This window comes from Leuciscus leuciscus (assembly GCF_965113295.1).
Source record: "Leuciscus leuciscus genome assembly, chromosome: 6".
Taxonomy (NCBI): Eukaryota; Metazoa; Chordata; class Actinopteri; order Cypriniformes; family Leuciscidae; genus Leuciscus; species Leuciscus leuciscus.
This window is the reverse complement of record NC_138730.1, coordinates 36,624,021-36,651,563: the sequence shown is the minus strand read 5'-3', so window position 1 is coordinate 36,651,563 and position 27,543 is coordinate 36,624,021. Positions and strand designations below refer to the sequence as shown.

The 27,543-nt window shown below is 36.5% G+C and overlaps 1 protein-coding gene across 2 annotated transcripts; it reads left to right on the top strand.

The window, feature by feature from the left end:
- esyt2a (extended synaptotagmin-like protein 2a) lies at positions 1 to 27,382 on the top strand. Of its 2 annotated transcripts, XM_082173504.1 has the most exons (23): positions 1 to 814; positions 8,499 to 8,540; positions 8,668 to 8,802; positions 9,406 to 9,482; positions 9,578 to 9,650; positions 11,009 to 11,098; positions 12,501 to 12,556; positions 13,994 to 14,114; positions 14,199 to 14,375; positions 14,461 to 14,543; positions 14,977 to 15,025; positions 15,471 to 15,560; positions 16,104 to 16,199; positions 19,008 to 19,070; positions 20,470 to 20,544; positions 20,932 to 21,018; positions 21,155 to 21,304; positions 23,078 to 23,466; positions 24,683 to 24,781; positions 24,880 to 25,011; positions 25,132 to 25,237; positions 25,413 to 25,462; positions 26,104 to 27,382. In XM_082173504.1, the coding sequence occupies exons 1-23, from the start codon at positions 437 to 439 to the stop codon at positions 26,144 to 26,146; spliced, it is 2,661 nt and encodes an 886-aa protein (XP_082029630.1). In that variant the 5' UTR covers positions 1 to 436; the 3' UTR covers positions 26,147 to 27,382. The 2 variants fall into 2 exon arrangements, with proteins under 2 accessions (XP_082029630.1, XP_082029631.1); XM_082173505.1 differs by lacking the exon at positions 19,008 to 19,070.
- The last annotated feature ends 161 nt before the right edge of the window (positions 27,383 to 27,543 follow it).

The window sequence follows — 27,543 nt, the reverse complement described above, 5'->3', positions numbered from 1 at the left end:
CCTGTCACTGTGTATCCTGAACAGCGGGTTTGGTCAGAGTGCGTGTGTTGTTGCAGGATGTGGTGAGTGGTGCGAGAGGTGGTACCGCTCACAGCTCGCGCGGTGACGAGAGGGACAGCGAGACGTGGCGCGCGCTCAGAGACGGGGCAGCAGCTGGAAGACTCGAGCGAGTTGAAGTTCGTTGTGAAGGGCGGAAAATCACGGGCCGACGGCCGCTCCATACAAGGCAAGGTCGGGTGGGGAGCATTTTAGGGAGAAGCGCTGATCCAATCATCTGCGCTCCTGGGAAGAGCCGGAACCGAGCGACGCGACTCGTTTTGTTTACTATAAATATTCTTAACTTACATGTTTGAGATGTTTCTTTAGAAACACTCTTGTTTCTTTAGTTGTTTAGTTTTTAGTTTTGTTGTTTGTTTTGGATTTGTGTACTTTGGAGATGAGTGCGTCAGCAAACGGAGTGGAACGCAAACCCGCACCAGCGGTCAGTCAGAACGGACCGGGTTCTGCTCCGACCCCCAAAGATGTCAAAACACCCAAGCCGGTTGTACCGGACGAGGAGCCGCAGTCTCCGGTGACGGACGCGACGCAGATGGGAATTAAGTTCGCTAAGACATTTCTGGTGATCATCCCCATCTACGTGCTGGGATATCTGGAGTTCAGTTTCAGCTGGGTCCTCATCGGCCTGGCCGTGCTGTTCTGGCTCAGGCGGAACCACGGAACCAGATTCGCTCGGGTCAACCAGGCACTGGCGTTTCTGGAGCATGAGGAGCGAGCGGTGCGTCAGCCCGTCCGGAGCTCAGAGCTGCCGCCGTGGGTGAGTGAGCGAGTGGTACTCAAATCTGTTAATGATTGACATGGAGAACTTTGACCCCAGGGCCAGCATTGACCTGTAGCACTAATTCAGACTTGTGTGTTCGAGTGTGTGTGTGGTTAAAATCTGATGCTGTCAAAAGTATGTGTATTCACCAATGACATTGCTTACATACCTGAATGAGTCACAAATCCAATCAAGACACACATCTGAAGGGTCAGATCCGCCCATCCAACATTTGACCTGAGAAGATTCACTATTAAGCTCTTCTAAAATGTAAAGTATTCCATAGGTCTAGTGAGAGACAGATAGTCGAGTTGAATTTGTCTACTTATTTATTTATATTTAAGATCTTCTACTTTGCATAAATATAAATATAATGGCATTAATAATAATAAAATATTCTTTATTTTTTATATATCACACACACACACAGCACTGGTCAAAACAAAAGTTTGGAAACATGACTTTTTTAAAATGTTTTTGAAAGAGGTCTTCGGTCCTGGAGGGCCACTGTCCTACAGAGTTTAGCTCCAACCCTGAAAAAATCACCTGCCTGTAATTTTCTAGTAATCCTGAGGACCTTGATTAGCTTGTTCAGATGTGTTTGATTAGGGTTGAAGCTAAACTCTGTAGGACAGTGGCCCTCCAGGACCGAAGTTGCCCACCCCTAAGCCTACATTTATTTGATCAAAAATACAGAAAAAACGGTTATATTGTGAAATTATTCGTTTTCTATTTTAATATACTTTAAAATATAATGCAAAGCTGAATTTTCAGCATCATTACTGCAGTCTTTTTATATTTGTCTATTTTAAATTGTAATAATATTTCACAATATTACTGTTTTTTTCTGTGTTTTTGATCAAATAAATGCACTCTCGATGACCGTAAGGAACTTCTTTCCTTAAAGATATATATATATTTATATCAACACTAAATATATTTTTATTTATAAGGGCCGATACCCAGATTTGATTCTGAAATATTAAATCAGTAGCTGCATTCAAAATCATTTGTCATGCTCAGGTAGAAACATAAACTTGAATCCTTGTGGGAAATCTACAAAGTTTTAAACACACACATGGACACGCCAGGTTGTCATGTCTGTTTCTTTTGGCCTGCAGACACTCTCTGGTTCTGTTACTTTAAACAAATGAGTGCGCTGTCTAACCTGAGATCACAGTTCTGGCATATTATTTCATATCGTTAGCAGGCCTCTGTGCTGAAAGAGTCATTCAGGGACACAAAACTCCAGTGTTCACTCCATTAGCTTTAACTCACTCTTCTTGGCATGGCCAGACAGGCTTTCGTTGTTCTTTCTTTCAGTTTTAGCCTTATATTAAGTAACTTGAACAGGTAATTCGTGAAACTCAGGTTGACTGATTGTCTGACTTGGGTTGGTTGCATGGTTCGTTTGATTGTGAACCTACTTGAAAGTGGATTATATGATAGTTTTTAAAAATGAAACCCTGCACACACTCAGACATTCAACTTTACAACAATTATTAGTTTTAAGCATATGTGTTTGAGTGGAGTGTGTTTGTAAACAAGTTCAGGTTAATATATTGTTTATTTGTGTCAGATGATAGCCACATATGGTGAAATAACCTCTCCTTAGTGGGTGTGGTGCGTTACTACAGTAACTGTCTTTATGACATTCATCATCATTATTATGACATCACCAACACACAGGGAGTCACATGCTTGAGGACATGTTGCTATAGTGACCTGTCACTCAGATGAGGCGCACCACTTTCCCTTTTGGGTCAATGGTGTCTACGAGCAGATACAATAACTCTTTTCCTGGAGGGCAGATTTTATAACGACAGTATTCCCATCCTATTGTATGTCTGTGTTTGTGCACGTGTTCATAACTAACAAGGGAATCATTATATCAAACATGGCAATGAAAAGCAAGTGGAGTTTGTGTTACCTGAACCATGAAGTGTACACACAAGGGGTTTTAGTTTGTCCTAACCTTTGTGTAACTCATTCATTATATATAATCTGCTTCTGAGTAGTGGTCGACTGATATCGACGTTGGCCCGCCAAACTATATTTTAGAGAGCAGTGCAGTTGCTGTAATCACATTATTTGACATAGTATTCACTAAAATAATTAGAAATAAATAATTTGAAAATGATTTAAATTAAAAAAAAATATTGACTCTGTAATAGGACTACTACTATACTGTAATGCTATCTATCTGTAATGCTATTCGTTTTGGAAAAAAAAAATAAATAAATAAATTTGTGAGACCTGTTTGAGTGGACTGGGAATCATGTTTTCTCAAATAAAGACCAGGCAATGCTAATCTTACTTGCATTACACATTGAATATGACATAACGTCCAACTGGATATAGCGCAGCATATTATTAGACAGAACGGTTAAATAAAGACAACAATGACCACAGATTGTGGGTTCTTAGAAGACTCAGCTCTGTCAAAATAAAAGTCCCACTTGTGACACTTATCGGCCAAACGGGAAAAAAATTACCGGCTAAGGCTGATAATAAATGAAAAAAGCCAAATATGTGGCAATATATTGGTCGACAACTACTCGCCAGCTTTGCCAAATCCTCCTACTGAAAATCTACAAAACCAAAAAGTCAAGCCTCTAAAATCTAATAAAGGGTTAAAAAGGACTCCATTGGACTGTTGCAAAACAGTGTTTAATAATCCAAGAGACACCTTTTATTCGCTTGGCTTTATCGCGTCTCGCTCAGTGTGAAAGGGCCTTTACTGTGTCTGTGTGTGTGACTGATACATTTATTACAGTATGTTTGCTTTACTGTGTCTGATCAAAGTCACATTGAGCTCTATAGAGACTTTGTTGTTTGTCTGAGACTGGTGCAAGTTCTTTTTCTGTGTTAGGTGGTCAGAATATGGATGGCTCTTTTCAGTGCAGTGCTAAGCTCCAATGTTTTTGTTCGTCGTCTACATTGATTTCCATCCACAGCCATCATCTTGTTCTTTCAGGAAACACTGTGGACAGTGTTTTTCTCTCCTCATGTCATTTCTCCTTAATGAATAAACTAGAAGTCATTTAGGTCAGCAGATCTCTCCACCGCCAGCCTCGTTCATCTCGTCATCTGCTGTCTGTAAATTGCTGAGGGGTACCAGTCTGTCCGTTCTCTCTATGCAGAGATGCTTGTTTACATCACCATTCATCAACTCAATTAAACTCTTATTGATCATAGAGCTTCCAAAAATCCAGTCATCATTTACTCACCCTGATAGTGCTTAAAACCAATATGATTCCAAGCCTGGATATTCTGCTAACCATCCATTTCTAAAAGTCTTACTGGTTTCAATGGTGCATGATATATATATTAGTTGTCAACTGGCATTACTAATTTGTTAGTATCTGTCCATATTGGATATAATCATCTGATATTGGATATTTAATGCATGCTCGTGCTAATGCATGCATGTCCGTTGACAACCTTTTTTCCGTGACTAAGACGAGGCAATAAGGGTCATAACTGTGACTATATGGGTATATTGACGTAAAAAGAAAATATGCAGCATGATATGTGACTAAGTTTTCATTTGATTAAAACTTGACTAAAATGCTCATTATAGACATTTAGTCGACTAAAACTTGACTAAACAAAACAGGACAAGGTTGACTAAAGATACAAACTAAAAAGTACATTTGACACAGAACAAGACTAAAACTAAATTTAAAAAAATGGCTGACAATTTGCAATAGCTGAGTGCATCTCTACTGTTCTTTCCTCATATTTGACATATTTTTGTATGTCAGACATGTGCTAATCATTCGGTCCAATCAGTTTCTTGCATTGAGTCTGACACGCTGACTGTCTGGCACATGCCCAGCTAAAACGGCAGATGCCCCTTGACCTGTTCAGCAGTCGTGCTGACTCCTCTCAGACGTGCCTGTGATACCTCACCAAATCATTAAGCAGCTCTAGCTGGAAGTCCTTCATTGAGTTCACAAGACCTCGAGGTCCACGTTCCTGCTGAGGGTGTTTCGAAGGGCACTCATTTGTAGGGGCATTTCAAACAAAAGTGAATCCCTGAATCCCTTTACAAAGGGCCCTTCCACAAGTCCATTAGCGAAGGGTACATGCCATGGTTACATCAAGGAAGTCAATTTATCGTTTATGGTCATGTGACCCAGGGTGGCGAATCCTTGTGCTAGATGGCAAGAGAGTTCAGGTTAACATCTAAAAAGAACAATTCAAGTTTTTTTTTTTTTTTTTTATATATTTGTGTTTTCTGTATAATACAAAAGGACGTCCTACGTGGTGCACAATGCATGTCACATGACTTACATGCTCCCTTCCCAGCCTCAAACACAATGCGATGACTTGAGAAGACAGAGTAGGATGCAACTACACGTACAACCTCAATGCTAACAAAGAACATTTCAGTCAAATATCAAACACAGTATACAAGAACTCTAATAACAGTAATATCCACAAAACGGCGCTAATAGGGAGTGCGCAAAAAGCAAATGGCAAAGTGAGCAAAAAGCTGCCGGCACAGATGAGATACGGGTATTTAAACGGTGAGGTGAGGTGATTGGCAGCGTGAACCGGGGCGTTCATCTTCCTTTGTGAAGAATCGCAGGCTGTGGATCCAATGGAATCTGAAACGCACACAAAACAGACTACCCACACACATACACATAACACGCATTCCTCCGTATAGCGTACGCAACTCAAGGGCTCTGTGAATAGGGCATAGGGATGCTTGCTTCTGATTGGAGTTTTGCAAACACACATGAACAAGCTAATCAAGGTCTTCAGAAAGTCTTACTAGAAAATGATAGGAAAGTGAGTTTGATCAAGGTTGCAGCTTAAACCCCTGATTTAGGGGTCAGATGAGGTCAAATCTGTCTTTAAGTTTACTATTGAGAATAGCTACTGTTACTCTCAGAACGAGCGTGTTTGTTTCTCAACTGGGTAACAGGATTGTTTATGACAAAGTTGTTTACTTGGATAGGAAATGACAGTGCTTAAAAGATCTTACACAGATGCACACGTTCACGTCCACGCCCGTAAATCCACCACACACACATTACTGCATTTGGTCAGTGTCAGCGTGTTAACATGTCTTCATGAATCAGCTTCATGAATCATGCTTAGACTAGTTGCCTCGTCCTTTCAAAACTGCACCATTGTAACTGGAAGAACTGCATGGAAGTTTCTGCCTCATTTCAATTCTCATTTGAACTGTGTTTAGGGATTGATGTTATAAAAACAGACAGATAAATAATAATATTAAATACTGTATATTCACATCGTGTCTGTGAATGATACTTTGACCCCTATCAGCATTTTCTAAATCTTTTGAAGGCCAGAGGTATGTGTGTTTGCGGCAGAGATAAGACAGATGCACAGATGCAGTCTTCGTAATTATCAGATCAGATCAGATCAGGGTTGACTGCTGTCTGACAGGCTATGCGAATTAGCAGGCTAACTTTAGCTGTTTTATGCTCTCTGCGCATATAATCAGGAAATAGCACAGCTTTGAGTCATAGACTGGCTTTCTCCCTCAGGAAAATATGAGAAAGAAATGGAGCCAATACAAGTCAGGGATTTTCCATTTGGTTTTCCTGGCATATCTCTCGCTCACATGCTTTTGTGCGACACCTTTCCTTATAGGTCCTTTCTCCTTTACACAGTTTACTCTTCTCCATGTTGATTAAAGTAAGATGAAGAGCCAGAGACAGAGAGACACTGTAAGAGAGAAGCTTGATGCGACAAATCTAGAACACGACCATTAAAATCAAAGAAACTGCAGACAAAATGGGGATGGAAATATTAGCATTTAACTACTTAAAACAACATTTATTTTGGGAACATACTTTTTTGATGTTGTTGTCAAAGCATTATGTATTAGAACAAAACTCCCTTTTAAATGGCTGTGACAAATTCAGTCCATGTTTTGTTTTAGAGTTTTTATTACAATCAATCTTTAAAAAAAATGTTAAAATGTCCATTTTAAAATGTCTGAATTTCATTAATTAAAATAGCTATAGAAGCAGACATGGCATTAAGAAAGAAATAAACAAACAAAACTCTCTTCCAAATGAGTATCTATTAAAGTTTATGATTTAATTATGAGTAAACTGTAGCAGTTCTCGTTTTCTACACTGTAAAAAAAATTTTTTAAGAAAAAAGTAGAAAGATACTACAGTAAAAACCTGTTAATTAGCTAATCATAAGTTACCTTACCATATAGGCTATAGTGAACATTTTGTAAATGGTTTAACATTGCATTAAATATAATTTTACCGTTCAGTTATGTTAAAAGTCACCTTTATTTATATGCCGCTTTATACAGTACAGATTGTTTCAAAGCAGCTTTAGTGTGATAACAGGAAATTATGCATTTCGGCTGTTTTTCAGCTAAAGTCAGTTCAGTGTTGATTCAGTTCTGTTGTAAAGGTCATCAATTATTCAATTAGTTCATTTAATCTATAAAGCAGTTCTGCAAAAAAAATGATGTCATTGTCCAGCTCAGTTCATTTCTCATACAACAGCGTCAGAACAGTCATATCAATAATATTGTTGAATATTAAGTGTCCCCAACTAAGCAAGCCAGAGGCAACAGTGGCAAGAAAGTGAAACATCTGGTGACAGAACAGAGAAAAAAACCTTGGAAAAAACAGGCTCAGTCGGGGGACCAGTTCTCCTCCGGCTAATGAACGAACAGTGCAAGACTATGATTCAGGCTGCATCACGTCAGAATTCAGATCGGGATCAGTAGCAATCTATTCATCCAATGTAAAATGTATTTCATTTAAATAGGTTTAGTGAAGAACCACTTTGGCTGAATTAGTAAGTGTACGATTAAATCCAATTACTCATGACTGATCCTTTAGAGGAGCTCATAAGTGTCATCCTGTAGGTCAGCATCTGTGGAAGAACGCAGATGGTCAAGAACCTCCAACTGGACCATCATGAAAAGTATATATTTTTTTGTTTTAAATTCTTGATTTCTAATCCAGAGATTTTCTAATTGCATCGATGAGAGTAGGAGACAGAGATTGAGAGATCATGTTCTTTTGGCAACTTTAATTTGCTAGTCTTCAGCAATGTAACACAATGTTCCAGTTTAACAGCCACATCATGTTATTATAATGTGGCCTTGTAATGAGTAATGGATATGATGAGTAATCAGAATAATACTAGTTCATTCAAGTTGTGAGCCATGGCCTAGCAGTGAGCCGCGGTGATGCAGTGTTTTGATTCTTTCCGTCTCCACAATATCTTTCCTCTCTAATGTGGTCAACCTAAGATTAAAACATCTTTTGGTAACATATTTTCATTGATGCAGTATTTCATTGTAGCAGATTGTACTATCCCTCACAGCCTTACATTGAGTTGCATCAAATGAAATATTGTGTGTGTCTACCCTCACTAAAGTCCATTGAGTGACAAGTAGCAAGCAAAACCGGTATAAAAAGCCCCTCTTTTTATCAACTCATGAACCAATTTATCTTTCCCTACATGCTTGACAGTTGAAGACTCAATGTGTCATTATAAAAAAAAATAAAGAATGAAAATATTTATAACTATTTTAATAGCTGTGATGTGTGCTACTGTCAGCTGATGATGTGCTGTGACAAATGAGACTGAATGTGTATAAATCTGCCATTCAAATAAAATAAAACATTCTGATTATTCAATCGGTTTTCTGTTTCAGGTTCATTTTCCAGATGTGGAGAGAGTGGAGTGGCTCAACAAGGTACTGTATGTGTGTGTGTGATGGGGTGGTTTCATAAATATAGATCCTGCATCTAGGATAACCCAGAAATGTCTCCTCAAGAGTATTACGGTAACTCTCTCTCTCTCTTTCTCTTTTCTTTTCACAGACTGTGCATCAGATGTGGCCATATATTTGTCAGTTTGCAGATAAAATCTTCAGAGAGACCATTGAACCAGCAGTGCAGGGGGCCAATGCGCACCTTAGTACTTTCACCTTCTCCAAAATAGACATGGGGGACAAGGTACAGTACATGCACATGTTTACCTAGCTATCTAAATTAAGACATACCATAACTCAAACCCTAAACCTTTCCCTGAAAGAAAACTTTTTGCATTGAAAAAATGCCCATAAAAACATTAAAAATAAATTTAAAAAAGCACATTATTATTATTATTAAATTATATTATGATGGTTTAATTATATCTAAATTAGTGTAATGTATTTAACTCTACTGTAATATATATTTATTTATTATAAATAACACAAATAACTTTATTTTTTGTATCTGTTTTTACCTTTGAGGACATACCAAAGACTTCTGTTGTGTTATATAAAGCTATTTATAATTGCTACAGATCAACTCAAACCTTAAATCCACCCTAAAATGAAACATTTGGCAAAAAAAAAAAAAATATATATATATATATATATATATATATATATATAAAATAAATAAATAAATAAATAAATAAAGTGTACCTTTGAGGACATCCACAAAGGAAGGTTTAGTCATATTTAGCTTCATATTTAACATATTCAACATTTGTCCCGTAGTACAGCTTTGTAAACCCACACACACATTTTTCTTACACTCAAAATATAATACGTTTTTGTTTGTCTGCAGCCTCTCAGGGTGGATGGAGTGAAAGTTTATACAGAGAATGTGGATAAACGACAGATTATTATGGACCTACAGATCAGGTAAAGTACACAGACACAGTTAACCACTGGGACTCATTAATGGGCATTTTTGAAACTCTTTTTTTTATTTATTTTTTATTTTTTTATTTATGTAGTTTTGTCGGAAACACTGAAATTGATGTGGACATTAAGAAATACTACTGCCGTGCAGGAATCAAGAGCATACAGGTAAGACAGAGACACAATTGTGTGACACATGCCTGTTTGTGTGGTGCTTGCATAAGTTGCTTACATTTGAGTAGGTCCCCATTACCCTGATAACAATAAGGGCAACCACACATGAGCCTTTTGAACTTCGTGTCAGAAGAGCTTCTTTTCTCTGGTAGATTAGAGTCAGGCATTAGAGATAATGGTAGTCTCTTCTTATATCTATAAGGAAAAGTTTTTTAATTATTTATGAGCTTTTTGCCTTTAACTGGAGAGGATAGTGGAGATGTTACAGGAAACGATACGGAGAGGAGGGGTGGTGGTATCAGGAAATGACCTGAGCAAGATCAGTCCAATAATTATTTTTATTAAAATGCCTAGTGGTTAATGCATGTGCTGCAACACATTCAGCTGTAGGGCTCATGCCAGAAAGTTTGAAATCCAACATTTCTCACTTTCATTCTTCCTTTCCCCCGTGATTCCCTGTCCTCTTTCCAATATTTTATTAGTAAAAAATGCGATTAAAGGCACAATATGTAAGATTTTTTTATTTAAAATATCCAAAAACCATTAGCACAGTGTTATACATTTGAATGCATTAGAATTAGAAAACTAATCTGTGTTATATAGCTCAACATTGTTAGTCTTATTGTTGGAATCTCTTGTTTTCTTGATTTACGGTATGTAACATGTTTGTACCCAAAAAGTAAATCGGACTACACCATTTTGTCAAGTGGCTAACATAGCATAATCAGAAAGAGCTTTATTTGTAATAACAGTAATAAAGCATTTTCTCCACCATACAATATATTTTAAAATGAATGACATGCCATTTAGCAACACAAGCTATCCAGCTTTTATTAATATGATATTCTAATATCGAACTGGCTTACTGCGAGTGTGCAACAAGTCTCTCATACCAGCAGCCACCAAGCGAACGTTAACATAACTTTCAACATACTCAAATGTATTTAGTATGATTGTTTTGACCAAGTAAAATAGTGCTGCGTTACCCCACAATTTTAATTTGTAAAATAAACTCACTTGTATGAGTAGTAATTCAGCCCTCGCGGCTATTTTATTCGAATGAAATAAAATAATGTGATTTTAGGGAAGAAGGAGGCAGGAACCGGCTAACATTAAACGTAACTTTAATTGAAATAGACATAAACAACATAACGAAAGAAGCTGCAGCGGTCGATTATGGCATATAAGCATAAACATTTTTTTTTTTTTTTGAATAAGCAACCTCTAGCGGCGACACTTGCATACTGTGCCTTTAAATGTCAGATTAATTATGCAAAATATTATAAAATTATATTTTGTACTGCTAAATTTTTTTTGCTCACCATTTATTTGTTTGTTGTTTGTATGTGTAGCTTAATGGGGTGTTGAGGGTCGTCATGGACCCGTTGCTAGGAGACATGCCTCTGATTGGTGCCCTGTCTGTGTTCTTCCTCCAGAAACCCGTACGTTAACCACCATGTACACACACACACACACACACACACACACACACACACACACACACACACACACACACACACACACACACACACACACAGACAAACATATTGCAGAAAAACCTGCTTTCATTGTGTCTTTGTATCTGATTCTTTTATACTACATACCTGACATATTACCTACATTAGATGATCATACAATATAAAGAATGATGAGAATGTGCCTGTTATTTAATAATGACCCGCACCCTTGTTACTCCACTAAAGTTTTTTTTATTAGACTCAGAACACTGCACTGACCTGCTCTGCAGAAACTGTTAAGAAATATCTCAATCTATTCCTCATTCATCTCATTCTCAGCTGTTCATTTCCTGGAAGTCTTGATCCAGAATATTGATCTATTGGACACTTTACTTCTCTATCTTTAATATCAGTATCTTAAACGTTAAGAGAAAGTTTTGGTTTCTGCATCAAAATCGACACTTACTGCCAGTGCCCACCAACTTTCAATTAAAAACCAATCAGGTTAGGGTTAAATCTTTGGACCAAATCAACAAAAACAACATTACAACATTTAATTTGAAGCAAAAAAGTATTTAAAAAAAAAAACCAATCAAGATTCATGATTCTAAATGTTAACAGTAATTCTCTGTTTGGAACTGAATGGTGTAACTGAGTTTGCTTTCCTACACTCTCAGACTTCCTATGTATTTGCACACTATCGCTCAAAAGTTTGGGGTCAGTATGATTTTATTATTTTTATAATTTACCTGGAAGTCTTGATCCAAAAAAAGAAATTAATCCTTTTATTCAGCAAGGATGCATTAAGTTTTAAGACTTTTACATTGATGCATAAAAATTCTATTGCAAATAAATGCTGTTCTCTTGAGGAATCCAATATATATATATATATATATATATATATATATATATATATATATATATATATATATATATATATATATATATCAATCACGGTTTCCTCAAAAATATTAAGCAGAACAAAAAAATTTCAACTAAGATAATACTAAGATATTAATACACCAAATCAGCATATTACAAATATTTCTGAAGGATAGTGTGACACTGAAGACTGGATATAATAATTGATATCCTTAATAAAATACATATACATCCTTTTTCCTATTTTCAAATACTTTTTTGCTTTAAAAAACAAAGTTTTTTGGTTTGGTTCATGGCTTGAAACTCTTTACTGAAGAATTTTTTGACTGCACACTTTTCCTTTTTTTTTTCATTTTTACTTTTATATTAACATTATATATCAGTTCAATGGCCTTGTTACTGCTGTGAAAGATAAAGGATATATTTTATAGGAAACAAACACAGGCATTTGCATCTACAACCATAATGTATTAAACAATGTTAAATGTGGCTTTATCTCTCTCAGTTTCTGGATATAAACTGGACGGGTCTTACAAATATGCTGGACATTCCTGGAATAAAGTGAGTGACACATGTCAGCCATCACACACATGCATTATATATAATGTAGTCATAATGTTATTATTTCAGTTTCATGAAACTGGAAAGTGGATCAGTCAGCCTCCCTTTGAAACACACACGCTGTCACATGACCTATTTTGTATTTTGAGGTGACACAGATAACAGGCTCTCACACAAACATTATGCACGCTTACTCTAGTCTCAGAAATGCTACTCTTCCTGTAAAACCACATCAGAGGTTACACCCACTTGTGATGGTGATGATGGGGTCTTTTAATAATCTGTTTATCTTAAAGGCCGCCCTAGGATCCCCTACCATCAACGTGTGTGTCCAAATGGAGAGTTTAATGTGTTTTTCCATAGAGTCTCTCTCTCTCTCTCTCTCTCTCTCTCTCCCTCTCCCTCTCTCTCTCTCTCTCTCTCTCTCTCTCACACACTCTCTCTCACACACTCTCTCTCTCTCTCTCTCTCTCTCTCTCTCTCTCTCTCTCTCTCTCTCTCTCTCTCTCTCTCTTTTATAGTCATATTATAGGTGGAGCTGGTGTGGTTTAGGCGTGGGGAATGAGATCTTGTCTTTTGTTATATTTTTCCCACTCTCTCTCTCACACACACACCCTTACAGAAGAGTCATATGTCATGCTCTCTTCTGCTCAGACATTAGAGCTGAAATCAATCTGAATTCTTTGATCACTCTCAAATGAAGTACATGTTCAAGTAATGCAAATTAATAGAGATAGATAGAGTCATACAATCTAACATACTGGGGACGTAAGAGGTTTCAATGACTATAAATGGCAATACTTAAATGAGAATGCTACTAATGGAGAACTGCTGGGGGAGGATGGAGGAAGCGTTATGGAGCTTTAACGTACACACACACATATACTGTGTATATATACAGTGTATTTATATATATATATATATATATATATATACATATACATATACATGATTGTATGTATTGTCTCTAGCATTTCAATTAAGCTGGAACATTTTAATATATTCATTAATATTAACATACATTTTATTATTAATAATGTATTAATTTAAGTAGTTTTAAGTAATCCTTAACACTCGTGGATGTTTACTGAGGCTCCCTGGAACCACTGCCTGGTTTACTCCAGTTTACTCCAAAATAAAGTGTTTTGGTGGAACACAGTTGTTGTTACTTACAGTAGCAGCCAGAACTTTTGTCTGTTTACTATACAGTGATTAAAAAAAGTAGATGTTAACTACGGTTATCAAGAATAAATTACCCAAAAAAGTTTAATAAAAGTGGTCCATACAACTTCTGATCTATAATAGCCCTTCAAAAAAATCTTTGGAAAATAATGGTTCATAAGCTGTATGTATTTATTGATGGGTGGGTGGAAGACTGAATTTAACGCATTTGACTAGTTTGTTTTTACATATGTATTTTTTTGTACTCTCTTACAGTGGTCTGTGTGACAGTATTATTCAGGATATCATATACAGTTTTCTTGTGCTGCCAAACAAAATCACTATTCCACTTGCAAATGATGCACAGATTTCCAGACTCCGCTTCCCTATGCCGAAGGTGACACGCACACACATATACACGCTTCACATACATGTGTACAGATAATATTTCTATCATATAATGCGTGTGTGTTTGGTGTAGGGCGTTCTGCGGATTCACTTTCTGGAAGCACAGGACGTGGTGGGGAAGGACACGTTTCTGGGTGGTATGATAAAAGGAAAGTCGGACCCGTATGGGGTCCTTCAACTCGGTAATCAGCTCTTCAGATCCAAAGTCATCAAAGAGTCCTTAAACCCTAAATGGAATGAAGTATATGAGGTAAGGGGCTGATTTGTGAGCAAGTGTGTCTATCACTGACATGTTTTGAATTGCTAACTGAGGTGTTTATGTGTGTGTTTTTTAGGCATTTGTGTACGATCACTCAGGACAGAATTTGGAGATAGAGCTGTATGATGAGGACACAGATAAGGATGATTTTCTGGGAAGGTAATGGCTGTGATTGATCTAATCAATCATCAAATAATCACAAGAAGTCATACTTCAGAATCCCAGCATAAAGATTTTCAGGGTCTGTGTGTGTCTGTGGTTCAGCTATTCCCTACATGTTGTCCCCACAAGGATAGAAAGAACAGAAATCTTTGACCTTGTGGGGACATTTTTGGTCCCCATGAGGAAAACAGCTTATGAATCACACTAAATTGTTATTTTGAAAATGTAATAATGCAGAAAGTTTTCTGTGATAGTTAGGTTTAGATGGTAGGGTTAGGGTCAGAGGATAGAATATACAGTTTGTTGAGTATAAAAATCATTATGTCTATAGAAAGTCCCCATAAAACATAGAAACCCATTGTGTGTGTGTGTGTGTGTGTGTGTGTGTGTGTGTGTGTTAATCTAATGTTTCTTCTCCTGTATTCTTTAGTCTTACTCTCAACGTAGATGAACTACAGAAGGAACAGATAGTAGATGAGGTACACCTTTTTTTGTCTCATTTTGGTCTTAGATCTGTTCAGCTTGGCTTTTACATTTCTGAGTTAAAGTTTGTACAGAAAAACTGCTTAAATTAGTAGTTCACTCCAAAAATGTAACTTAGCATTATTTACTCAACTTGATGTTCCAAACCTGTATGACTTTCTCTTTCTCTTCTGTGAAGCACAAAAAGTAAATTTTTTGAAGAATGTCCTGGCCACTATTTTCCATAGAATGAAACTAAAAGGGAACTGACAATATGACATAAATACCATAAAAGTATCATAAATGTGGTTCATAGGATGAGTAAATGACAACAGAATATACATTTTTGAGTGAGCTATCCCTTGAATAAATGATTTTTATAAAGTATAAAGTTTTACACTTGTGTAATAAACCTATTATAATATTTATATAATAAATCCCCTGACTTGTGTTTGTGTGCAGTGGTTTGTACTTGATGATATCGCTAAAGGGAAGCTTCACCTGAAGATTGAATGGCTTTCTCTTCTCCCTACACCTGATAAACTCGATGAGGTAACATAACACTAACACAACATAGTGATATGATATGACTTCTGTTAACAATTCAGACTTAACTGATCAAATAACAAAATCAAAATTTGGGTTGGGTTGAATTTTTTTTGTATGTTTTTGAAAGTCTTTCAATAAAAATAAAGCAGAAACCATAATATTGTGAAATATTATTAAGTTTAAAGTAACAATTTTAATATAATTTTAAATGGTTGAGTTTTCAGCATTATTATTCCGGTCTTCGGTGTCACATGATCCTTCAGAAAGCATTATAATATGCTGATTAGGTGCTTAAACAATTCTTATTATTATCAATAGATGCCAAACACAGTCAGAACATGCCGTCGGAGAACCGCTAATTAAACATTTGTTTCGGTCACTGATTTCGGCCGAAGATTTTTGGTAGCCGAAACAGTAGTGTTAAAATCTTAGTAAATATAGTTATAGGGATGCACCTAATTGCATGTAAAATTAGACATTATTTAGTCTTTTTTTTAGAGGAAGATCCCCACAATGCTGATAAAAGTTGTATGTGTTGCTTTTCAGGTTTTAAGCAGCGTTAAAGCAGATAAAGGGCAGGCCAATGATGGACTGTCATCAGCATTACTGCTGGTGCTCCTGGACTCAGCCAAAAATCTGCCAGTGAGTATTAACACACACACACACACACACACACACACACACACACACACACACACTTGCTTTCTTTCTTGCTTCCTTATTTCTCAATTCTCCACCTTCCCTATTTCATCTGACATTACTTCTCCTACTACACTTTGCCTTTTCTTCTTTCATCCTCTATTTCTTTCTGTTGCCCTGCTCTGGTTTCCTGTCGTTCGGGGTGAAGAGTGTTTTTGAGGGGTACGTGGGCAGTGGGTGTCTGAGAGAGCGCCGCTCTGCTGGGCTGGTGTTCTGTGAGAACACTTCTGCCCTCTACAGGACAATGTTTGTGAGTCACTGCTGCATTTCCATTAGATTGTTCTGCTTGCATCTTACCTGCAGTTGGTGCATTAACAGCTGGTTACTTCATTTACAAATGTTTCATAGTTTCATCTCAACTTCCCTTTTGCATGTAAAATCTTCCTGTAATGCTGTTCGAACTCTACGGACTGCTTTGTTTGTATTTGTTTATGTCGTGGTTCCTCCTGTCAGCATGCTAGTGTTTAGAGAGGCCCTGTCTGCATTTTGCATAGATATAAATAGTCTCTGTATTAGAGGTGTTAATGCAGCCATTTTTTTGTGTGCAGTTGTTTTTCCAGTACAAAGGTGTACTTTTTCCTTTAAAGAGGGCATTTGAATGTAGAGTGTCAGAGGCAGTTCATGGAAATCTGATTGACTATGTTTACACAGCTACTGAATGTGGTTATCAGCCCTGTTTGTAGTGCTAAATGAGGTTATGATGTGGTTATGGGCATATTGCTGATAGATTTTTTTTTATTGACCAATGATGATACCGATATCTAGAAATCAGGTTGTCCGATCACTGTTTGTATTATCATATATACACATCTCCATTGTACTATTTATGAAAAATTATTAGAAAAATGCAACAACAAAAAAAGAAGTCACACACACACATGATAATAGCATATGATAACAAAGGAGGCATGCACAAAATTGCTGAAATTAAAGTGATTTACTAAATAAATTTGATCAGAATTCACTTTCAAATTATTTGAAATCAGAAAAGTTTTAGTTTCAATTGATGAGGCCACATTTGACAGGAGGATGAAGTAGTTATTGGTCAATATTGATAATCTCAAAATAGACAAAATATTTGTGGATTAATTATGTTCGAGAAAGATTAACTTCAGTGACCCACTCCTGTCTGCTGTTGTATTTACGGGACAATTTGAGACTCGCACCTGTTAGTAAATTTGCTTGTGAATCTCGAACATTCACTGTGTGAATGTAGCCTCAGTGATTACATCATGATCTTGTTTGTAACCATAATAAACAGGTGTACAAGTGGGATTGTGTTACTCCAGCAATGATATGGGTTGGGGCAGGGCTGTAAGACAGCTTTTGCATTGACATACACTACAGTTTTTGGGGTCAGTAAGATTTTTTTTATTTTTGAAAGAGTTGTTCAAAAGGGACATTTAAAGACATTTATAATGTTACAAAAGATTTCTTTTTTTTTTTAACCGTTCTATTCATCAGAGAATCGGGGGGGGAAATGTATCACAGTTTACTGAAAAAATAAACAGCACAACTTTTTTTTAAAACATTGTTAATAATAAGAAATGTTTCTTGAGCACAAAATCAGCATATTAGGATTCAAGGCATTTAAGTCATAATGCTTAAAAATTCAGCTTTGCATCACAGGAATAAATTACATTTTGTAATATATTAAAATAGAAAATAGTTATTTTAAATTGTAATAATATTTCACAATATTACTGTTTTTTAACCTTGCTGAAGATAAGAGACTTCTTTCAAAAACAAAGATCTTACAGACTCTAAACTTTTGAACAGTAGTGTAGGTGTTGGGGGGTGTAAGGTAGAGGTGTAGCAGAGTGTCAAATTTGGGAGCATGTTGAATTAAACAGGGGTTTAACACTTTATTTTAAGATGTCCTTGTTACAGTGTAATTAGCTGCTTGTAATTATGCATAATTTACTGTTATTTCTGTAGTAAGTACATGTAACGTGTAACAAAGACACTTGAAGTGTTACTGAAACAGTTCTTACTCTACACTTCACTGTTTGAAATGCATAAGAATTAAGTAATGTCACACAAACGACAGTGGCGGTGATTCAGACATAGATAACAGAATGATAATGAGTGTGATATTGCTTTTATACAACAGTTCTATAAGAAATTGAACAACTTAGACCAAATTTGACAATATTGTCAAAAAACTATTTTTGGTCTAGCTTTGCACAACAACTTTGTTCAATTTTTCCAAACAGAATCCACTGTTGTGTGTCGCTGAGCAGCAAGCAAGCTCCAGTGATATTTTATAAAACATCAGCACGCTTGGCCAATCAAATTCGAGGACTGTAAATAACTGTTGTATAATTGTCGCTGTAATGGCTCATGGCTCATTTTATCATCTTCATCTGTCACTGTGAGAGCGTACAAGTATATTAAGGCATCCTGAACGTGGTATTGCATGTTTCTGCAATTAGAATTGTTGCAGGTTGATTTTCAGTGAAGTGTGGGTTGGACTGATTCTCTTTGGATTGCCTTGTCTATATTTCTCTTTCATTCTTTCTTCATCACTGTCCTTGCCATCTGAACTGTGTTCTGCTAGGACCGTTTCTCATTTTCATCAAGTTAACCATGCATTAATACTGTAACCATCATTCATTTTGTTGTGTATGAATGTGTCTGTGTGTTTTTGTGCAATTATGAATTTAACTGCATGCAATCCTCCTAATAATCCTGCCTGTGTTTGTATTTGTTTGCGCGTGTGTCTCGTCCTTTTCTGCTTTGGGAAATAAGCGCAATCCTTTAGAATTCAACAATGCAGGTCTGAAGAAGGGTACGGTCAATAAAGCAAAAAAGGTAACACAACCAGTTTTCTCACAATTTACACACACATACACAAAGAAAGATGTAGAAAGAGCTCTCAAGGTGACTGTGTGTAAGATGATCTGCAGCGCGTGTGCTGTCCGTGTGCTTCGATTAACCGCATGCAGACCTGCGTCTGAAACGCACTGAATTCAGACGGTAACAGGCTCTCTGAATCCCACCGAGGCTTTTTCACTCGCGTAAACCTCAGCCAGCTTTCCAATCTCATTTTCACAGTTCTGAGTTGATTGCATTTGATTCAAGTAATTTATGAATCAAACGTATGTATACACACATATGATCTTACATAAATGCAACATGCTTAAGAACAAGTCTTGATATTAATATAGTAATGCCATTCATAAGGGGAAATATTTCAAAATTCTCAAAAGAGAATTTTGGATTATTTTCATTCTTTAATTTAATGAAATATTTCCAAATTCAATGTCCACCACATCTATGGCATGCTGTCGATTGCCACAATCAATCATTTAGATTCTTCCTGCAGTTTATAAAATCAAAAAAAAAAAAACATGAAAAGGCAAAACAATTGAACTTATTGTATTTTTCTTAAAGCACTTGACATGTGCTTCTCAGTAAAAATGCCTGTTGCTTGATTTTAAATTCTCCCCTTTTTTAACGAACAGAATGTGCAAATACTTTCGCTGGACCAGCCAGAAATATATATATATATATATATATATATATATATATATATATATATATATATATATATATATATATATAATTTTTAAATTATCAACAAAAAAAAGAATTTGTGTTAATACAAATTTTTTTATTTAAATGTTATAATCAGTCTCAGGTTAACACATGTTGGCCTGGTTTCACAGAGAGGGTTTAGATTAAGCCAGGATTAGGCCTTAGTTAAATTAGGACATTTACGTAGCTTTTATTAATGTGCCTTAGAAAACAACATTACTGGTGTGCATCTTGAGACTGAACAATGGCACTGACATATTTTAAAATATGTGTGTAAGTTGCTTTCAGTTAAAACAGCTCAAACATTTTAGTCTGCGACTTAGCCTTGTCTGTGAAACCGGGGGGTAATGTTTAAATGTTGTGGTTATACTTTCAGAATAATATAATAATACATTAAATATTTATTCACGACTTAAATGTCTATAGTAATTGACAGCAAGCCACAGGTGTGGTTCATATAGACTCCCTAGACAGGAGTAAATATGATATGTTTGCTAAGCATAATTTCAAGTCATTATTAGGTAAATATGTATTCCAGATTGTTACATATTTGAAATGACTCATTGTTTATTTGTTGATCTTTGCTTTAGTGTGTGCGGTTAAGTTTTATATGGTATATTGGTACGTGTTTGAAAGTGGAAGGGATGTTAATAAACATTTGTATATTCTCCAGTCCGGTAAAAAGGTCACCAGTGTGCCCAGTCCATTAGTCCAGTTTACTGTGGGACACAAATCCTTTGAGAGCAAGGTAAACACACTAACACACACAAGTGATTGCTTCTTTATTTTATCTGTCTTTAATTTCAGAGGTGCATATTGTGTTATTCTTACATGTGCAAATTTGAAGTGAAAAAGAACTCATTGAAGCGGCTTTGCATGAAAAGAGATAAATAAATAAATAAATAAATAAATAAATAAATAAATACATACACTGGCATTATATTTAACAGTAGAGAGATGTTTAGCTGTCGTTGTATAACAATATTTGGCTGTAGAAGCTGATGCTGCAAGGTTGCTTAATTCAGATTTTATTGTGACTTTGTATGGTAAAATAATTCCAGGATCGGAGCCTTTGTGTTTTTACTTTTGTTAAATATTTAATGGTTAAATGTTTCACATTCCCTTGTCATTATAGACACGATTTAAAACCAACGAGCCGGTTTGGGAGGAGGCCTTCACATTCCTGATCCACAATCCAAAGTCTCAAGAACTTGAAGTGGAGGTAAAGCACAAACAGACACGTACACATGGGGTTATGAGGTCTAGAAGTATACAAATCTGGAAGTTTCCATTCTTACAAGACAGATGTGTCTTGCACATTCTGATGTTTGTGTGTGTGTGTGTGTGTGTATGTGCAGGTAAAGGATGACAAACACGAGTGTTCCCTAGGGACGCTTTCTTTTCCTCTGTCTAAGCTGCTGCAGGAGGATCAGATGACTATCAGTCAGCAATTCCCTCTCAAAAACTCAGGACCCGGCGCTACACTCAAGATGAAGATGGCACTTAGGGTAACACACACACACACATACACAATTATTCTTTAACTGAAATGAAATAACATAATTTAATAGAAAGTATGAAAGAAATAGAAAGGAAAACTTACAGAAACAAAACTAAAAACAATGGTTCAAGCTCTAACTGAAATAAAAATAACAAAAATAAAGATCATAAATATTAAATATAATATAATATTAATATATAATTAACTCAGCGTTTAAAAAAACAAATTGCTAGCCACTGCCTGCATTTTTGATAATTTTCACAAAATTGTAATGGCCCCCATAATATTTTATTGTTTGAATGTCTGAACATGCAATGCAATATATCAAAAGAAAGAACAGCCCATCTGCTTTTAAGCAAAAAAGAAAACCGTTTTATGCATTCTTTTTTGTCAACTCTTGATTGTTGGTAAGTTTCATAAAAAGAGTAACATTTTGAGCAATAAGCTGAGAAAAACTCGGTTTTGTCAAAAACTACATCCAGATCGGATTTAGAATGATGATCAAAACATAGATGGAGTAGATTGAGTCCATCAACACCCCTAATGCTTGCACAGTCCTATAGCTCGTCCTGCGTCGACATTTCATTCAGTAACATTAGGCCGTTTTGATTTATATGCTGTTTAATGTTGGTTATCGTGTTATTTTAAATATGCATCTATGATATCGCTTGTTTCTGACGTTTATTCACGTCTTTTGAAAAGCAGATTCAGTACTCTTTCGGAAGATGCGTAACAGCGCCCCCTACAGTGTAACAGTGAAAACATGGAAAGCCGGAAATTTTCGTCAATGGCAGGGAAAGAGTTAATTGATGGGTGGAGTAAAAAGGAATATTGTACATAAAATGTATTTAAAGTTCACCTAGCAGGTTTTGCAAATCTTCACTTCAGAGGTCTTGCATATTTTACATGTAAATAGCTCTTACAACGTTCTGTATATTCCTCAACTGAAACATTAAATTGAAACTAAAATTAAGACAGAATGAACTAGGAATATGTCCATTAAATAAAATAAAAACTAAACTGGAAATGACCACATCATTGATGAAACCAGCTAAAACTATAACCTACTAAAATTTTACTTCCTTTTTATAACACTTTTAGCTATATATATATTGTCTCAAAGCAGCTTCAATCAAAAATAGTGCCTTAAAGAAGACATATTATGCTTAAGCTATAAATTTTTCTATATCAGTGCGCAATTTTTCTGAGCTCTCTAAACTCCTCGATTGTTGTGTTGAGTTTTCTTCCGGGAACGTACGTCACAATATTCCTCATATAAATGATTCCAGCCCAAGGCATATGCAAAAAAAGGGGCAAGGCCTGGTTGAGTTGCATTAGTAGTGTGATGAAACTCGCGACTATGGTAAGGGGTGTGACATTTCCTAAACATGCTCGAAAAGGTTGACCAATCACAACACACTTTCCAGATGACCAATCAGAGCACATTGCACTTTTTGGAAGGAGTGGCTTCAAAGAAACCAGAACTAAACAGAGCGCTAATGACAGAATGGGAGAGAGGTGCTACAACAATGTAAAATATGTGAAACATAATGTGTTTTTTGAACATTCAAGCATGAAAACCTATTCTAGTAGACCCCAAAAACAAAATCAAAACTTCATGTTTCAAAATCAAGACCAAGTGAGCAAGCTAAACATGACTGTCAAAGAAATAAATGATCTTTGGCCTGTACCGAGGGTCCATCTTGACTGGACATGCTAAAAACACTCAAAAACATATACAGATATGCCTTGGTTCCTTACCTTTTTCTTTTAATTTCAGATTCTCTCTGTGGATAAGTTGGCTACATCGGATCAGCCGTCCGCGGTTCAGATCCGCCGTCCCAGCTCCAGCGTGACCCCCAGCCCCTCCCCTCAGCGGCCCAATGTTTCAGAGCCCACCCCGGCATCCAAAGCCCAGCAGCCCAACCCTACATCCAGGACCCAACCCACCCCAACACTCTCCCCACGGGTGGAACACCTAATGGACAACAGGCCATTGGAGGACTCGCCTGGCCGTCTGGGTAAATCAGGGCGGAGCACGTCTAACCTGGCCATTTCTGGCTCTCTGCTAAACCTGAACCACAAAGAGCCCACACCCAGCATAGCGTCTGACATCTCCAATCCCAGCACCACCCAAGAGCTCCAGAGGACAATGCAACAATTACAGAAGTATGTTTTAACATTTTTAACATATTTTGACTAGGAATGCACAGATGTATCGACCAATAATCGGTATCAGCCGAGGAAAGCAATTACTTTCACTATCGGCCATTGGCCGAAGGTTTAAAAACAGCCGATGGTCAGGACCGATTATATCCTGTCATTCGAAAGGGGGCAGAAAAACGTGCAAGACTGTCACTCATGCTGTGTGTGGAAAAAAATATGTCTTGTGTTGAATTTAGGGCTGTCAAAGTTAATGTGACAATAACGTATTATTAACAGTGTAAAAAATAGTGACGTTAAAGTAGGCTCTAATTGACCCAATGAATCTCCCGTACATCAAGCCAGGGTTGCCAGGTCTGCAGTTTCTCTTGCACCAAACATTTGTAGCGAACATCCCATCCAGTAATCGCAGAGCTTTGTGCTTTGTTACTTCTAAAAAGAAAAAAAGTCTCAACTTTCAAATTCTGTCCTGAGTTGTACACTAATATTTTAATTGAGTGTAATTATTATATCTCAAAATAATTAGCAGTTGAATATAACTCTGTGGGATACGGTGAATAAGCTAAATTCCCAAAAAATCGGCATGTTCCTTTAAGGAAAAAAAAAACTCTGTCTGACAGACTGCAAGCCTAGCTTAGCACAAAGACTGGAGGTAAACAGCTCCAGCTAGCATACTGCTCCCAATAAGTGACAAAATAACGCCAACATTTTCCTATTTACACGTTGTGATTTGTATAGTCACAGCGTGTACTCGCAAGGTCACATGAGACACAGCCATCTACTAACCGTATACATACTGGGAACTATATTCTCAGAAGGTGAAGCACTGCTACTTGGGCGGAGTGATTTACTTGCAGCAGGAAAATGTTGGCGTTATTTTGTCATTTATTTGGAGCAGTATGCTAGCTGGAGCCGTTTACCTCCAGTCTTTGTGCTAAGCTCGGCTAGCGGTGGGTGCGTCAGACAGAGTTACGGCACTCACGGAGATTAAAAGGACTTATCTAACTCTGAGGGATACAGTGAATAAGCTGAAGTCCCAAAAAGTATGCGTGTACCTTTAAGAAAATCGGCTATCAAATCAGCTAAGAAATTTTGTATCGGTGCATCTCTATTTTTGACCTTTTTGTCTGGGTTAAGCGGAGGATATGAATTATTGTTTCATTCATGTTTTCATGAGATGGCAACTCCACAACTACAGTTTAATCCGTCTATGTGTTTACAGTGGCGCCTCACCTGGTTTCGCTCCTTTGGGGGAAATTCAGTTAACCATCAGGCATAGTCCCCAAAGAAACAAGCTAATTGTCGTGGTGCACAGCTGCAGGTAAGTTACAAATGATTTTTGATGCATCTGAGTTATGCCTCTTAAAGACATTTTTAATATGAAAGTATTCATATTTCTGTGTATGTGTTTGTTTGCAGGAATCTGATCTCTTCTTCTGAAAGTGGTTCTGATCCATACGTCCGGTTGTATTTGCTGCCTGATAAACGACGCTCTGGACGCAGAAAAACAAACACGATTAAGAAAACGGTGAACCCGATCTACGATCAAACGTCAGTTTCTTTCTCCCCCCAGCATTTTCTTCTTCCAGTCTGCTCTCGCATTTCAATAAATCAAGTGTTATAATTTTGCATCACATAAAACACTGTTTGTGCATGCACGTGTTTGTGTAGGTTTGAATTCAGCGTGTCACTCGTGGAGTTGCACAGAAGAGTTTTAGATGTGGCTGTGAAGAATGGAGGAGGAATCCTGTCAAAACACAGAGGGCTGCTGGGAAAGGTGACATCCATCCCATTAATAACAGTCCTCATGCCATTTATACCATAAATAACCTCCCAAACAGTGTTCATAACACTTATACAATGTATATTATTGAATATTCGTTTCTAGTTTGTTATTGTGCCTCAAGAACAAATTACTCTTATATAAAATTTGGATTGTGTGTGTTTCTCAGGTGTTAGTTGACTTGACTTCTGAGGAAATATCAAAGAGCTCAACGCAATGGTAAATTTTTTATTATCATTTACAAAGATTAAATTGATGATATTGATTACTGTATTTAAGTCATATGAATATTGGATATTCACTACTTATAATTGCACATTACAAAGGTTATTTACAATTTAACCCTCTGATGCACGTTGTGCCATATGAAAATGCATTATTTTGGGGATGAAAATTGTGATTATAATAATGATTATTTTCTTGTTTCAAAGTGAAAAAGAAACATGAAAATATAGTATTTTTATTTACTTTTGATTTCATATTTCGTGCTTCAGAAGGCTATATATATATATATATAGGGTGGGCCATTTATATGGATACACCATGGTGGCATGGGAGTGGTTGGTGATATTGAGGTCCTGTTTGTGGCACATTAGTATATGTCAGTTTGCCCCCTCACATGTACTGGTGTGCCACAAACGGGACTTTGGTGTCACCAGCCATTCCCATGTTGTTGCGGTGTATCCATATAAATGGCCCACCCTGTATATATATATATATATGACCCATACATTTCTTGACAGTTTTTGTGAAAATGCCACAATAAAATAAATGACATGAATATCAATAATATTTAGCAAAATGTGCATGATCGTGACACCTGAAATTTTTATATAAATGTGTATGTGTGTGTTTGTCAGGTATGAGCTTACAGTGGACGGACAGAGGCGAACAACCCCTTAATCAAAGGAACCGACCTTTTTCCGCCTACACATATTAGAAAAACTACAAATCCCTACGCAAGACTCCAAACCTCAGCCATATTTAAGCCATGTGTTAATAAGCCTGTGGGCAAAATTAGTTGGTTCTTCAGTTTTAATCACTTTTAACAGATTTATAGTGTGTAAAAAAAACAAAAAACTATTGATGTTATATGTGCACTGACTTAGCAAGAGTGAATGAGAGAGTGAAAGAGAATGAGAGTGTTTAGAGATATTTTTAAAGGGATACGGTTCAGCAGTATCTGTTGGATTGGTTAGTTGACTTTTAAACCAAGAGTGGCAAACTCTAACAACATCCACCATTCACATTAATGGTGGAGAGATTATATATATAATTAAGATCAGACTGTAAATAAATATACGTGGAATGTTAAAATCGTATTTGGAAAAGTTTATAAATATTAACCTAAGAGTTCTTGTTAAACAAGCACCGAACTCACGCTTGCTTTGAAAGTGTTAGAATCTCTGTTAATGTCTACAGATGACATCTACCAAAGTGCTTTGCTCATTACAAAGTGTGTGATTAAACCAAAAATGCACCTAAATGTTTTGCACACCCAAGTGTTCATATTTGTATGTGTTTATATGTTCTCTGGTGTGGTTCAGCGTCCACCATCACAGCACTAGCTGTCACATGACTCTGGATATCTGATGCTGCCATATCTCTGATTCTTGTTTGGCTTTTCTATAGTACTCAGTCACATGTTCACTCCTTTTCCAAACACACTTGTTCACTACTCACCCACCTCATCCCAGCTGTGTTTCCTTCATCATCTGCATCTCAGAGTTATATAAAATGTCTTGTGTTAGGGCTGATCTTAAGTGAAGGTTGTGGTTTCATCTACTGCAGTGTCACTGAGCTGAGCTTATGGTATGCAGATGGTCAAACCTTTATTCCTTTCAGCAAGAATGTGTTTTTATTATATAAATTATTGTGTATATTATGAAAGATTTTATTATGCTTATTATTATTATTATTATTATAAATAATACTTATCACAAAAAGCAAACGTATGCAATCAGAGCACCCCTCTGTGCTGAGCTTGCCTTATTGATGTATATATATTTCCTGTGCCTTATGACCAACAATATACTTACCTTAGAGGATATTTGCCATCAGATATAGGATTGTAAAGTCTCTGTATTTGATTATTTCCACCATTTTCTTTTAATAAACAATTTATTCTGTACCAGTAAATAGCCTGATGGTGGTTTGTCATCTACAGCATGTCATATTTTAAACACAAATGCAGTCAGATATCACTTGGAACATGAGATTTTAAATCAGAAATATCTTAATATAAAATATCTTAAATATTAAAATTATATTTTAAAAAAAAGGATAATTTTATTTGTAAA

What these genes read in the sequence shown, in the direction of transcription:
- esyt2a (XM_082173504.1), top strand. Translation starts at nt 437, where the DNA reads ATGAGTGCGTCAGCAAACGGAGTGGAACGCAAACCCGCACCAGCGGTC. An exon ending in GCTCAGAGCTGCCGCCGTGG is followed by an intron (nt 815 to 8,498) that starts GTGAGTGAGCGA and finishes TTTCTGTTTCAG; the next exon opens with GTTCATTTTCCAGATGTGGA. An exon ending in ACAATGCAACAATTACAGAA is followed by an intron (nt 23,467 to 24,682) that starts GTATGTTTTAAC and finishes ATGTGTTTACAG; the next exon opens with TGGCGCCTCACCTGGTTTCG.